Source organism: Saccopteryx bilineata, chromosome 2 (assembly GCF_036850765.1).
Source record: "Saccopteryx bilineata isolate mSacBil1 chromosome 2, mSacBil1_pri_phased_curated, whole genome shotgun sequence".
NCBI lineage: Eukaryota > Metazoa > Chordata > Mammalia > Chiroptera > Emballonuridae > Saccopteryx > Saccopteryx bilineata.
In genome coordinates this window covers 271,594,700-271,609,944 of record NC_089491.1, presented here as the reverse complement: position 1 = coordinate 271,609,944, position 15,245 = coordinate 271,594,700, and the positions used below count along the sequence as shown (strand labels likewise).

Sequence of the window (15,245 nt, the reverse complement as noted above, 5' to 3'; positions counted from 1 at the left end):
CTGTAAGTAATGGGGTGGGGCGGCTGAAGGAAGAGGAAGAGGGGTAGTTAGCTCGTGGGCAATAGGGATAGGAATTGAGCTGGGGGGGTCTTCTTTTGGGGTGCCAAGCACAGGGGGTTTTCAAGCCGGCATGCTCGGCTTGCATTTCCGTGCCTCCCGCTGAGGCCAGCCGTGCAAATCTGCATCTCCTTCCCCACGCCCTCCTCCTTCTCTCCCTCCCTCCCTCCCTCCTTGCCCCGCCATCTCCGGGATGCGCCCTCCGCTTGCAACTCAGCCCTCCAAAAGTCAGCTCTGCACACAACTCCCGGGCGGCGGCGGCGCCTGCGTGCAGAGGCACACTCGTGACCCAACAACAAAACAGCGATGCCAGGGCGCTAGCGGCGCCCGGTGCCTCCCGGGCGCCCTCCCCGCCCTTCACCTCTTCGGGCCGCCGCCCCCGCCCACCCCTCCGGTCCCGGGCCGAGTGCCCCCCCCCCCCCCCCAGCCCGGCAGCAAGCTCAGAGCGCGATCCGCAACAATGTTTACGTTCCGGGGATTATGACGTCGACGCCTCCCCCCCCCCCCACAACTGCTGAAAATGGTTTCCTAGGACTTTGCAAACGGATCTGCTTAAGTGTTGGTGCAAAACTTTGTAGATCTCGGCTCTGGCTTGCGTTATTTATTTTTTTGGTTTGTTTTCTTTGGTCTTCTCTCCTTACCCCCTCCGCCAAAATGCAGGGGGCAGGAGTGTTGACAATTAATTGGTGAACTCTCCTAAAAAAATGGAGGCAGAGAAAGACTCTGGAAGAAGATTGGTGTGTAGCTCCCCCCCCCAAATCTGTATCTGGTATATGATGGATCTATTTTTTGTTGTTGTTTCTTGCTTCCTTTTCTTTCCTTTTCTGTATTTTGCAAGAGGACCGGAAAAAAATATAATAAATTGCATGCAAAAGGAAGCCAGCAGCTTACTCCTCCAGTCCCTTGTGAGGCTGAGTCTCAGACACTTAAGTGGCGAGGTGGTAGCGGGGAAAGGCTTGGAAGGGGGTTGAGCGGACTCCGGGTTCGCCCGGAATCTGGGGGGCTGCCGGGCTGGGCGCTGGGCGGCGGAGGGAGGAGGCAGGGGATGCGGGGAGTGGCGGGGGAGTCTCCTTAGGAAGTGAGTGTGCGCGCGCGCTCGTGGGGAGATGAGGCAGCTGCTGGTGCGTTTTGGGGTCTCGTATGGGAGCTTTGTGGCGGCGGTCTGCCTCTCCCCCTCCCAAGCCCAAACCCCCCCCTCCCACCTCTTCTTGCACTGGAGGGCGGTTGGCGGGGGCGGCTGGGGTCTCAGTCCTTCCATTTCTGCTTTCCAGCTTCCCGGGTAGGTCGGGGTCGGCTCCAGTCTTAGAAATGCCGCCGGCCCCGGGTTCCGGCTTCCCGGCTCTGCCGCCGCGGCCGCCGCGGCTGCTGTTAGCGCCGAGCCGGGCGCCGCCGCGGCTCCTCCTGGGGCCTACAAATGCCTCGCCAGCCCGTGCGAGGAGCCCCCTTCGGGGGTTACATAACCAGGCTCCCGGCTGAGTGGGCAAAACTCAACACCTCTCGGGGGTGGGGGGCAAGGGAGAGCCCCTCCCCAGATGTCTCTGCCACGGCCTCCAAAGATGTAGGAGGGGAATGCCCTGTGTAGGGCGCAGCCAGACACTGGGGGTGCGGCCCCTCTTGTTATCCCGATTTTCATCATCTTTGGCATTTACGCAAAGTTGCTCGTGTCGCGGTGGTAGGGTACAGGGGGCGCGCGGCTTCCGCACCTGTTTGAGCTGGGCCCAGGGTGAGAGGCGACCCCCAAGTCCCCCAATAACGTCCCGGGCTCTCTGGCTTGGGTCCCCGCAGCGCCCGATTGACCGCCAGAGATACGACGAGAACGAGGACTTGTCGGACGTGGAGGAGATCGTTAGTGTCCGCGGCTTCAGCTTGGAGGAGAAGCTGCGTAGCCAGCTATATCAGGGGGACTTCGTGCATGCCATGGAGGGCAAAGGTGAGGCGCCCCCTCTTTCAGTCGCCCTCCGCGCCGCGGGCCGAGCGCACGTGGGGAGGGAACTGCCGGTGTCTGGGTTCGTATTTCGCGCCCGCGTCCCCCATTCCAGGGGATCCGGTGACGAAACGAGACCGAGCACTGGGGGGGTGGTGGTGGTGGTGAGGAGGAGGGCAGGCTGGAACCCGGGCCGGCCGTTGGCCTAGGCCCGGCCCTTGCCCACCACCAACCTCAGGGTGGTCAGAGCCAGCGGTCTGGCCGACAGAGGGACCTGGGGACGAACGGATGGACTGGCGGATGGAGGAAAGGCCGGTGCTCCGCGTTCAACCCCTCCCGGAGCCGGCCCAGTTTCTTGCGCGCTGCCCAGCTCCTTGCGCGCTGCCCAGCTTCTTGCGCGTTGCCCGGCAGGAGTCAGATTGGGGTGAGGGTCTCCCAGGCCTGAAGCCTCCCAAACCCAGTGCTATGTCGGGCCCTGCCTTTTAGGGGCTGGCGCTGGGGGCGCCCAGGGGCCACTGAGTGATGAGCCTCCTCAAGCCTGAGGTCTAAGGAACTCCATCACCTGGTGGGCTCGGCTCTGTCCGGTTAGAGTTGGGTCTGGGTGACCTCCAAGTTGTTGTGCCGGTCCCCCACTTAAGCCTGAGGCCTCTAGCCCTGAAGCTCTGACAGTTTGAAGTGGGGACTGGGGGTCAGAGGGCGATACCTCTTCAGATTTAAAGCTGGGTTCCTTGTACCCTGGCATTTTAGAGTGAAGACTTGGCGCACCCCTCTAGGACACAGGGTTTCTTCCTGGGCCTGAGACCTTGAGAGCTCTGTCGCTTTTGCGGGCTGTGCCACTTTAAAACAGAATGTGGGGAAGCCTCTGGGATTTTGGGGTGCCAACCTACCTGAGACCTTCAGGGCTGGAATTTCTCCCTGATCCTGATAATGGGACCGTGTTTGGGATGTCCTCTAGACACTGGGGTGATGTGATGCTCTGGCTTGGGTCTGAGGGCTCCCAGAGGTCCTGTGGGATTGGTATTTTGGAGGTACCCTTGCCTAAGTAGGCATCTCCCTTTGCTCTCCTGGGATTTCTAAATTCATTTCCCCCGCTTCAGATATTCGAGTTTCCTTTTGTTACTCCCTCTCCATTTATCTCCCATCCCCTCCCTTGGAAAACCCTTCCATCCCCCCCCCTCCCGTGAGTTGTGAGTTGATAACTGAGAAGCGCCTCCGCCCCCCAGGTTCCGCTTGGCTGGCTTGCCTGTGGGGTTAGCCTCTAGAAGAGACTGTCCAGGCTTTGCATTTTTGAAGTTTCTTTTTTGTGCCCACTGTTTCCTGGGGCTCTGGCTTCCTTGGTAGGGGGTCGTTGTGGGGGAGGGAAGACAAAATTTCTTCCAGCCTGCCTTGTCTTTAAGGGCAGCCTTGCGAAGTCCGGGGGCCATTCTCCACTTCCTTTAGATTTCCTTTGCACAAATAGGATTTTCATTCCTCTCCTTTCTTCCGTCCTGGTAGAGTGTTTGGCGGATCCTAAGCGAATACAATATGCAAACTCTTCCTAGTCATTTGGGAGGAATTCTCTGCCCGGGATGTCAGAGAATTTTCTCAGGCTCATTTAAGGAAGCTGACGCTGACCCCAGGGGTGGGCTTTGTGTGTGTGTGTGTGTGTGTGTGTGTGTGTGTGTGTGTGTAGCGGCCAGGGGTCCCAGTGAGGGTGATTCCTTAAATCTGCTGGCTGTTCAGGCTCCTTTCAAAGGAGAGAGCCCTAGGGTTTTGGTAGTTAATTCAGATCTGGCCCCAAAACTCTAGGGGAGGAGCTGAGAAACAGAAGGAGCCCTTCGCCAGGATTCAAAAATAGAAGCTTCTTAAACTTCTCTGCCTTTCAATCCTTAGGAATCCCCATTCACTCAGAGCCCCTGGGGATCTGGGCTGCTGAGGTCAGGGCTTTCCTCAGCTCGGGTTTTGTTCTCTCCCTTTCTGAGCAGAGCCCCCCCCCCCCCCAGTGCCCTGGTGAACTGTTTCCCTGGAGCAGGGGCTTCTGCCACCTGAGAGCTGTTCTGTCTTCCTTTCCTTCTGGCCACTCAAGGAGGCCTGGTGCCCTTGTGGGTTGCTTCCGTTACCTGAGGATTTGGGGAGGTGAGGGTTAATCTCAGCTTCCCCCAACTCCACGAATAGGGTAAGGATTTGAGGGTCTGCACTAGAGGGTCCCCACCCAGATGGAAAGCTGTTCTGTGAATTTTCTTTGGGTCTCTCCATGTCCCCATTGCACAGCCTTTGCGGGGGCCGGGGGAGCATCTCCCCCACTGGTTATCGGAGTTGGAGCAGCAAGCCTTGTGATGGCTGCAGCAGAATTTCACCGTTAAGACAACAAAGCGGTGCCCAGTTCCCTAGTTATTTTGGCACCAAATACACAGTTTCCAGGGAAACCGGCATTTCCCCCCTCCCCTTCGCTATGCAGGATATAACAATAAGATCTTCTCTGATGCTTAGCTACAATGAGAACCCTCGTCCCAGCCTCCTCTCTGGGCCTTCGGATCCTCCCAGGTGGCATTCTTCAGTTTTGCCATCTCTTGACTTTCCGAGCTCAGCTTGGGATGCGTTTCTCTGTCCCGCTTTCTCAGCACTAGCCGGGCTCCTTCTGTGCAGGGCTCTTTCATGAGTCTTCCTCCGCAACCTTCGCCAGCCTTGGGCTGTTCATTGACAAGTTCTGACCCGTGGGGCATGCCGGGAATGACTGAGTAGGCAGAGGAGCTGAGGGAGTTGGCATGGCTTCTCTTGGGCTTCGCCTAATCCATTTTCCAGGGAGCTTTTGCCCTAAAGCTGGTGCCTGCATCTAGTATATAACCCTTGCCCCTTCCTCCATCATTTTTGTCCCCCTAACCAATTATCATGGTTCCACTGCTCCTTCATGACTTCACCAGCTTGTTTTAATTCTAATATCTAGATTTCAACTATGAGTACGTGCAGAGAGAAGCTCTCAGGGTCCCCCTGATATTTCGAGAAAAGGATGGACTGGGAATTAAGTAAGTTGCTGAAACTAATCGCTTTCCCCTCCCTGTCTCTCTCCCTAACACGGTTCATAGCTTGGGATGGATTTCTTCTATCCTTTGTCTCACCTCTCATCCCTGGGAAGGCTCTTTCTTCATTATCTGGGGGATACAGGATCTCCTTGTTCAAGACGCGGCAAAAAGAAAAACTTGCCAGATTGGTCTTTTTCGGAAAATTTGGGCAAAAGAGGATGCAGGATGCTTAAACAGTGATGACTTTTTCCCCTGATCCACTCCCTTGGTTCATGTGCAGTGACTTCCTAAAGAGAGTGTGTTCCACCCCACTCCTCCTCCAAATCAGGAAACTGAGGCCGGGCCTGGGCCAGGAAGGGAATGGCCAGCCTCTAGGCCCAGAGGCAGGGCACTTGGATACGTATTTCTACTCAGACTCCCACTGTGTGGAAACTGGTCCTTTTCTGTGGAGGTTTCTAGGATGCAAGGCCCCTGTCCAGCCTTTCTCAGCCTGGCCCCAGCACAGCGCCCGCCTGCCTTCGCACTAGGTCTTGTTTGGTTTATGTTCTCAGAGATCTGTCAGAGCTCCAGGTGGGAAGACATCTGGGAGGCAGGCTGGAAGAACAGGTTTCCGCCCCTTGGGCAGGGGTGGGGAGGAGGCTGAGGGTGTCACCTCAGCCTGCTGTCCTCTGCAACATCTTCTTGCCAGGCTTGCTCAGGAGTCTCACGCCTGTGGGTAGAAATTAAGCCTGCGGGCATCATTGTTAATTAGTGGTGAATGTCACCATAATCATTAAGAGCTGTGTTACCGTATCCCTGGAGTTGGTATGATGCGTGTGCCTCTCCCCCCTCTGAACTTAGAGGGTTCCTCCCACCCTCCATAAACTCATTACTGGTCTTTTCTAGAGGGTGGCTCACAGGGAGGGGTACCCACCCTAAAAGGAACAGGTGTTTGAAGGCCCAGTTCTGCTTCTTACTCTTGACAACACAGTTTAATGTTCCCTGGAGAAGAGGGTGGACAGTGGGTGTTCCCTCTCTTCTCTGGAGCCATGCTGAGTTCAGGTGTCGGGGAGAGTGTGCAGGTTTGGTTTGCCCACTGGAGTGAGGAAGGGGTTCAGCAGTGACCTTCCCTTGAAAGACCAGCGGGTCTGTCACCCGCCCTCTGGGTTCCCAAAATGAGAGCAAGTAAACCCTTTTGGAAAAATACCCCCCGAGTTGAGTCTAACTCTGTCGTTTCTGGCTTCTCACCAAAGTCTGCTCCCTCTTCTCTAGGATGCCTGACCCCGACTTCACAGTGCGAGACGTCAAACTCCTAGTGGGTAAGTTGCTTGCTGTGTGTGTGGCTCAGTGATGCCAAAGGAGGGAGAAGGAGAGAGGGAAGGAGGCCTGACCACCTGCCTGTTTAGGTTTTAACGGCCTCTGACAACAAAATCCCCGTGGGAGGAGGCAGCAGCAGGTGTGAGCTGCCACCATGTCATTGTGGGGAATAGGTCAGATTGCAAAGTCCTGAGAAGCTGGATCAGAGGGTGTCTGCCGGGGCAGTTTGATGAGGCTGATTTGGACCCTAGCCTCCAATTTCGGTGTCCCAGCCACGCAGTCTTAGATCTCTCCTTTGTGTTTGTGAGTTGCCGGGTAAACACTGTGTGCCTTATGACCTCTGAAAGACTTTCAGGTTTTCCGGGGGAGGGATCATTCATTCCTTCTTTCCTGTTTCCTGAGCACCCAGCATGCGCCGATGAATGCCCTGAGCACCTGCAGAGTGCCTGCTCACTCAGTGCCCCGGACCCCTGACCAGGTAGCAGGTGACATTTTAGATTTCACAGGAAGTCCTTCAATAAAGCCATTTTTCCCAGAACTGTTTCTCAGGTAGCTTCTACGTGGCAGACAAGTTCAGAGCTGTGAACGTGACAGACAAGGTCTCTGCCTTTTGGTTGGAGAGACAGGCAGCAGAGAAGTCAACAGTTTTTAAAAACATATATCTTTTTTTTTTAATTTATTTACTTTTTTAGATTTTATTTATTCATTTTTATTAGAGAGAGAGGGAGAGATAGAGAGAGAACAGGGGGAGGAGCAGGAAGCATCAACTCCCATCTGTGCCTTGACCAGGCAGGCCCAGGGTTTTGAACTGGCGACCTCAGCATTTCCAGGTCAACGCTTAATCCACTGCGCCACCACAGGTCAGGCCACATATATCTTTTTGAAGGGTGATCATGGCTATGAAGAAATAGAGCAGGGTAGTAGGTGGACCGTGCTGGTGTTCTAGGTGGGGGTTCTCAGGGAGGATCCATTTGGACAGAGGCGTGAGGACGTTTGGACAGAGACCTGGGTGACGAGAAGCCAGTTGTCAGAAGGAACAGTGGTGGGATGACCAAAGGAGAAGGTCCTGAGATGTGGGAGGAACGGAATAAGCAAAGGGAAAGGGAGCATGAGAAAGGAAAGGTCACGGGCCAGGTGCATGTAGAGCCTGGTGGAATAGGAGATTTGGGTTTGACTCCTAGTGTGAGGGGAATGCCATTGCGAGTTTATTTATTTAAGATTTTATTTATTGATTTTAGAGAGAGAGAGAGAAAGGTGGGGGGAGGAACTTCTGGTATGTGCCTTGATTGGGCAAACCTAGGGTTTCAAACCGTGATCTCAGCACTCCAGGTCAATGCTCTGTCCACTGCATCACCACTGGCTAGGTGCCATTGTGAGTTGTTTTTTTTTTTTTAATTTTTATTTTATTTATTCATTTTAGAGAGGAGAGAGAGAGAGAGAGAGAGAGGAGAGAGAGACAGGGGGGAGGAGCTGGAAGCATCAACTCCCATATGTGCCCTGACCAGGCAAGCCCAGGGTTTCGAACTGGCGACCTCAGCATTTCCAGGTCGACGCTTTATCCACTGCGCCACCACAGGCCAGGCGCCATTGTGAGTTTTAAAGTGCAGTGCACTTAAAGGGTAGCTATGCAATCTAGTTATTTTCTTGGGGGTGGGGGAAGGGTTTAAGCATCTTTCTAAATGAGATAAAACTCACCCTTTACTTTAGCCATATTGGAGTGCACAACCCAGTGGTTTTTAGTATATTCACGATGTTGTACAACCATCACCACAATCTTTTTTTTTTTTGTGGCAGAGGCAGAGAGAGTCAGAGAAAGAGGGACAGACTGACAGGAAGGGAGAGAGATGAGAAGCATCAATTCTTTGTTGTGGCATCTTAGTTGTCCATTGATTACTTTCTCATATGTGCCTTGACTGGGGGGCTACAGCAGACCGAGTGACCCCTTGCTTGAATCAGCGACCTTGGGCTCAAGCTGGTGAGCCTTGCTCAAATCCGATGAGCCTGTGCTCAAGCTGGTGACCTCAGGGTCTCGAACCTGGGTCCTCCGCATCCCAGTCTAATGCTCTATCCACTACGCCACTGCCTGGTCAGGCAACCATCGCCACAATCTTATTACAGAACACTCTGTTACCTCCAGCATAAGCCCTATACCTTCCAGTTTCCCCTCTGCTTTTATCTCCTGTCAACCACTGATTTGCTTTTTGCTTCTATAGGTTTGTCTGTCCTGGACATTTCATAAGTGGAATCATGTAACGTGGTCCTCTATGTCTGGCTTCCCTCTGGTGGCATTGTGTTGTCATGGTGTACATTCATTTTGTAGCAGGTGTCAGTGCATTATTCCTTTTGGTGGCTGAATAATATTCCATTTGTATGGACAGACTGTGTTTTGTTTACCCATTTTCAGCTGATGGACATTTTTGTTTGTTTCTTGTTCTTAGCTATTATGAATAATGCTGCCATGAATATTCATGTACAAGTCTTGTGTGGTCATATGTTTTTATTTCTCCTGGGTATATCTGTAGAAATGGAATTGCTGGGTCATTCAGGAACTATATTTAACCTTGTGAGGAACTACCAGATTGTTTTTCAAAGCGGCTGCCCCAGGCCTGTCCTGAAGCACAGAGGAGGTTGTCAGTTCGATGCCTGGTCAAGGCGCATATAGGGATCTCTCTCTCCCTTCCTCTCTCTCTCTCTCTTTTTTTTAGATTTTATTTACTCATTATTATAGAGAGAGGAGAGAGAGGGAGGGAGAAGATGGGGAAGAGCAGGAAGCATCAACTCCCATATGTGCCTTGACCAGGCAAGCCCAGGGTTTCGAACCGGCGACCTCAGTGTTCCAAGTCGAGGCTTTATCCACTGTGCCACCACAGGTCAGGCCCTTTCTCTATCTCTAAAGTCAATTAAAAAAGAAAGGCAGCTGCCCCCTTTTACATTCCCATCAGCAATGTTAGGAGGGTTCCAATTTCTCCACATCCTTGCCAACACTTGTCATTGTCTTTTCAATGAGAGCCATCCTAGTGGGTGTAAAGTGGTATGATCTGATGGAGGTTTTATAAAACCTGACCCTAGTGGCTATGTGGAGAGTGAACAGCAGACCAGCGGGTGTGTCAGATAATCCAGCGTGCATAATTGGCCCAAAAGTGTGTTAACTGATACTCAGAGGGGAGGACGGATTGGCTGGAGGCGATGGTACCGATGACAGAGGGATCTCAGTTAATTGGCAAGGGCTAACTCAGGAGGCAGATTTGTTTTTCAAGTGGGATACCAGAAGTGCTAAAGGAAGTGTAAATCAGAGCAGAAGGCGGCAAACTTTCCACCAGAGGGCAGATGGGACAAGGGTCCCTGTCAATCAAGTCTTGGCCCAGGCATCATGCCCTGGTGCCTCAACCCAGTCCCAGACTTTGCTGTTAAATAACCTTGGTTTGAAGCCCTACTCTACTAGATGACAGGTGATTTGGGGCAAGCTATTTAATCTCCCTAAGCCTCAATTTCCTCATCTGCAAAGTGGAGCTAATTGCAGAATCTGCCTCAAAGAAGGACTCTATAAGAGAATAAATGAATGCTTAGAATTCTGCTGGATGATGGGTGTTCAATCAGTGGTCCCCATAATTATTTATTATAATGGCAGGGCATGGAGCTGATGAGATTCTCTTTATGAGCAAAGATTAAAGCCAGATTCTCAAATCCGGGGGTCAGGCAATGTCATAGTCTTTAAAAAAATTTTTTTTAAATTTATTGATTTGAGAGAGAGAGACAGAGAGAGAGAGAGAGGAAGGGGTAGAAAGAGAGAGATAGAAAGAAACATTGATTTATTGTTCCACTTCTTTATGCATTCATTGGTTGATTCTTGATTCTTGTATCGAGCCCACAACCTTGGTGTATTTGGGATAGTGCTCTAACCAACTGAGCTACCTGGCCAGGGCAACATCAGAGTCTTCACAACTTTGCTTTTGGCCCTTTTGAGGAATGTTCAAGCCCTTGGTGGTTCGTTATTCTGCCTATGTCCGGGCCGCCTCTTCCTTCTTTGATCCTTCTTCTGATTGTAGAAACAAATGTATAGTCCCGATGTCCTTGCCAGCTCTTGGAAAGTATAGGATGGCCAAGAAAGCGGGACTAGTAATACCTGCACAGTCTCTCCTGGCACTTCTGTGATAAGTACGCGGTTGATGAATATGACAGTGCCTTGTGGAGACACAGCGAGCTCTGATGCTGAGAGATGCCTGTCATTATGGTGCACGTGGGGTATGATGACACCCATCTTAGTGCACACAGATATCCGGAGAGTGGCAGTGGGACACCTTTGTCATAGTGACTTAAGTGACAGGTGTAACTCAAGCTGGCCTGAGCAAAACAGACTTACATAATAAGTTCAAGGGGTGACTTCTGGGCACCTATAGATCTAGGTTCTCCAAGAAGATCTCAAGAAGTTGCCTCATATTTTTCCTTTCTGCTTACTTCTTTTGCTTTTTTTTTTCCTGTTTCATGCCCCTGCTTTAAAAAATTTTTCCATTGATATGAGAGAGAGAGAGAAAGAGAGAGAGAGTAAGGACTAAAGAGAGAGAGAGAAGCATCAACTCATTCCACTTAGTTGTGCCCTCATAGATTGCTTCTGTAAGTGCCTTGACTGGGATTGAACCTGTGACCTCAGTGCGCCAGGATGGTACTTTATACACTGAGCTCCCTGGCCAGGGCTGGGTTGTCTCTTCTTGATTCCTTTTTTTTTAATTAAGATTTTTATTTATTTATTCATTTTAGGGAAGAGAAAGAGAGAGGAAGAGAGAGTGAGAGAGAGAAGGGGAGGGAGAAGCAGGAAGCATCAATTCCCCTATGTGCCTTGACCAGGGAAGCCAGGGTTTTGAACCAGTGACCTCAAGTGTTTCAGGTAGATGTTTTATCCACTGTGCCACCACAGGTCAAGCATCTTCTTCATTCTAAGAGGTATTAGTTTGCTAAGGCTGCATAACAGAGCCCCACAGGCTGGGTGACTTAAACAATAGATACTTATTTTCTCGTAATTCTGTAGCTAGAAATTGAAGATCACCCTGTCAGCTGGGCTGGTGTCTTCAAAGGTCTGTCTCCTTGGCTTGTAGCTCACCGTCTTCTTCCTGTTTTCACATGGTCTTCCCTCTGTATTTATCTGTGTTCGATCTTCTCTTGTGAGGATACCAGTCTTATTGGATGAGGGCCCACCTTAAAGAACCCATTTTAATTTAAACACCTCTTTAAAGACCTTACTTCTAGCCCTGGACAGATAGCTTGGCTGGTTAGAATATTGTCCTGAAACACAGATTGCTGGTTTGATCCCCGGTCAGGGCACATACAAGAACAACTCAATCTTCCTCTCTCTCTCTCCCTTCTTCTCTCTTTGAAAACAAATTAAAAAAAAAAGTTTCTTTCTATATTCTGGATATTGGTATACATTCCAGAATCATCTCCTACTTTGTGGTTAGCCTTTTCATACCCTTAAAGATATCTTTGAATAAACAGAAGTTCTTAATTTTAACCATTTAGCTCATCTTGGTTCATTAGTTCTTTTTGTGTCTGGTCTGAGAAATCGTTTGCATATTCCAAAGTCATAAAGATGTTCATATGTTTTTCTTTAAAAATCTATCTCTTTTACAACTGTAGTTCATCAGGAATTTATTTTTGTGTTTGGTTTGAGATAGGGGTCAAGGTCATTTTCTTATATAGATATCTACTTGATTTAGTAGTGTTTGTAAAAAAAATTCTCACCACAAGGCACTGAAGGCATGAAGGCATCTTTGTTGTAAATCAGTTGACTGCAATGGTGTGGGTCTGTTTCTGGATACTCTAATCTGTGTTTCTTCAACAAGATCTCTATCCTGTATAGTTCACTTAAGAAGACTGGGATGTTGGCTCTGGATGGTTAGCTCAGTTGGTTTGAGCGTCGTCCTGATACCCCAAGGGTGCAGGTTCAATCCCCGGTCAGGGCACATACAAGAATCAACTAATGAATGCATAAATAAGTGGAACAACCAAGCAATGTTTCTCTCTTTCTCCCCCTTTCCCCCTTTCCTCTCTCTTCTAAAGTCAACTAAAAAAAAAAAATAAAGGAGAGCTATAAAAAAAAAAAAAGACTGGGTTGTTTTCATAGGCATGAGTTGGGAATTGAGGGAGTAGGAAACTGAGGAAGAGATCATTGTAGTTGCTTCTAAAGATGATTTAAACCACTGAAAAAACTGTGTCCATAAAATGATTCATTGTTCATACTATGTCACTGAGGATTGGATAGCCTACAGCTATGGGATCTTGCATATTATCGCTTTATTGTATTCCTCTCTACTGAGGATGCCCAATGGATGCTATGCTTTATTTGGCTCCTTTTCTTGAAAAATCTTCATGATAGATCTCATTCAATATTCATTTATTCTTCCAATTATAGTAATAATCACCTATCTTTTACTGGATGTTTACTGTATGACCTCATTTTATCCTCACAAATAACCATATAAATGAAGTGTTATTGTTCACTTTTCCGGCTGAGGGGTCGGATCCTCAGAGGGAACAAGCCACCCAGCCGGTGGGCAGTGGAGCTAGGGTCTGAACCCAGCTCGAGGTGTTTCCAAAGCCTATGCTTTGGCTTTATAATTTACCACCCTAACTAACCCTAATCCTGTTTCCATTTAGCTCTCTATTTTTTTTCTACATTTTTATTCATTCATTTTTTATTTCTCAGAGAGAAGAGAGAGACAGGGAGAGAGATGAGAAGCATCAACTTGTAGTTGCAGGACTTTAGTTGTTCATTGATTGCTTCTCATATGTGTCTTGACCGGGGGGCTCCAGCTGAGCCAGTGACCTCTTGCTTAAGCTGGCGACCTTGGGCTCAAGCCAGCGACTGTGGGATCGTGTCAATGATCTCACACTCAAGCGGGCAATCCCATGCTCAAGCTGATGAGCCTGTGCTCAAGTTGGTGACCTCGGGATTTGAACCTGGGTCCTCAGCATCCCAGGTTAACACTGTGCCCACTGTGCTACCACTGGCCAGGCTAATTTTTATTTATTGATTTTAGCAGGAGAGGAAGGGAAGGGGAGAGACAGACAGAAAAACAGAAACATCAACCTGTCCCTATATGTGCCCTGACCGGAGATCTAACTGGCAACCTTTGCACTTCGGGATGACGCTCCAACCAACTGAGCTATCCGACCAGGGCTAACCCTCTTTCATTCTTCACTCACAAATGTACAGGCTGTCTGTGTCATGTCTGGTTAAGAGACTTCTGAGACCTGGGCTCTGCCTTTGACTGGCTGTGCTTAGGAAAAAAGCTAAATCCCCACTCCTTAGAAAGCAAATGTAGCTGGCCCTGGCCAGTTGGCTCAGTGGTAGATCGTTGGCCCGGCGTGTGGAAGTCCCAGGTTCGATTTCTGGCCAGGGCACACAGGAGAAGCGCCCATTGGCTTCTCCACCCTTCCCCCTCTCCTTCCTCTCTATCTCTCTTTTCCCCTCCTGCAGCCAAGGCTCCATTGGAGCAAAGTTGGTCTGGGTGCTGAGGACGGCTCCATAGCCTCTGCCTCAGGCGCTAGAATGGCTCCAGCCACAACGGAACAATGCCCCAGATGTGCAGAGTATCGCCCCGTGGTGGGCATGCCGGGTGGATCCGGTCAGGGCATGCCTGAGTCTGACTGACTGCTTCCCAGCTTCTAACTTCAGAAAAATAAAAAAAAAAAAACCCAAAAACAAATGAAGCTGATTTGTCCCCAGACTTTTTTTTTTTTTTTTTTTACAGAGACAGAGAGAGAGTCGAAGAGAGGGATAGACAGGGACAGACAGACAGGTCCGGAGAGAGATGAGAAGCATCAATCATCAGTTTTTCGTGGTGACACCTTAGTTGTTCATTGATTGCTTTCTCATATGTGCCTTGACCATGGGGCTACAGCAGACCAAGTAACCCCTTGCTTGAGCCAGCGACCTTGGGTCCAAGCTGGTGAGTTTTGCTCAAACCAGATGAGCCCGCGCTCAAACTGGCGACCTTGGGGTCTCAAACCTGGGTCCTCCGCATTCCAGTCTGATGCTCTATCCACTGCGCCACTGCCTGGTCAGGCTGTCCCCAGACCTTTTTTAAGTGTCAACTCTGAAAGAGTTCTTAGGACTCTTCTCTTGTCCTGCTTTCCCATTTCACAGGTGAGAAAAACTGAGGCTTGGAGAGAAGGGAGTTGCCCATTGCCCAGACAGTAGATGGCATATCAGATTCAGATGTAGGTTTCAGTTTCAGCCCGTGGGAGAAGACGATGCTGGTAACAGAACCCCAGAGGAAAAGTAGATGTGTGTGTCTGCGGTGGGGTCTAGATGAGTTCACTTCTGGCCACTTTGAATTTGAGCTAGGAGAAACGTCAAGGTTGGACAGACAGGTGGGGGAGGCATCCGATTGGCAGAACAGACAGAAATGCAAGGAGGGCAGGGAGGATGAAATCAGGAGAGCTGAGGCGCCTGAGCCCCCAAGGAGGAGGGCTTTGGAGGGGTTAGCTTATGTTCTCAGATGTTCTCTCTGTTTAAGATTTACACTGATTATTTTATTTCCCTTTTCCTAGAAAACTAGTGCTCTGAATTTGAAATCTTAATCGTGCTAAGGGCCAGGGGGAACTCTGCTTCTGCCCACTGTTTGTCTAATATAATAGAGATCACTCCCCTAGGGGATGTCTCCTGGGAGGATAAATACTATTGGCTTCTGTTCACAGAGATCTTACTCTGAGCTGGGGACCTTGCCTGTATTATTGCATCTGCTCTAGATAAAACTATATTTATCACTGTTCCTATTTATAGATGTCAAAACTGAGGCTCAGAGGGACTTGTCCACAAACAGCAAGTGTGTGGGAGAGCTGAGGTTCGGGCCCACCTGTCTGGCCAGAGCGCAGTGGCTGGCTCTCGGCGTCTCTCCTAGTCTGGAAATGTTTGATGTTCTTTCCCTGGGTGTCTTTTCAGATCTTCTCGCCCAACTGAGTCCTGCCTTGAT

At 50.1% G+C, this 15,245-nt stretch overlaps 1 protein-coding gene across 9 annotated transcripts in view; it reads left to right on the top strand.

Annotated features, from left to right (window-relative positions):
- The first annotated feature begins 520 nt into the window (after positions 1-520).
- Positions 521-15,245, top strand: part of KDM2B (lysine demethylase 2B) — a 114,854-nt gene continuing 100,129 nt past the window's right edge. For 4 of the 9 annotated variants that reach the window (XM_066260629.1, XM_066260628.1, XM_066260624.1 and 1 more), the window contains exons 1-4: positions 521-615; positions 1,843-1,987; positions 4,905-4,983; positions 6,232-6,278. In XM_066260629.1, coding sequence (XP_066116726.1) covers positions 538-615; positions 1,843-1,987; positions 4,905-4,983; positions 6,232-6,278 — 349 coding nt within the window. In that variant the 5' untranslated portion in view covers positions 521-537. Of the gene's footprint in view, positions 795-1,155; positions 1,179-1,842; positions 1,988-4,904; positions 4,984-6,231; positions 6,279-15,245 lie in introns of those variants that run through there. The other 5 variants (XM_066260631.1, XM_066260630.1, XM_066260632.1 and 2 more) reach the window with 3 other exon arrangements.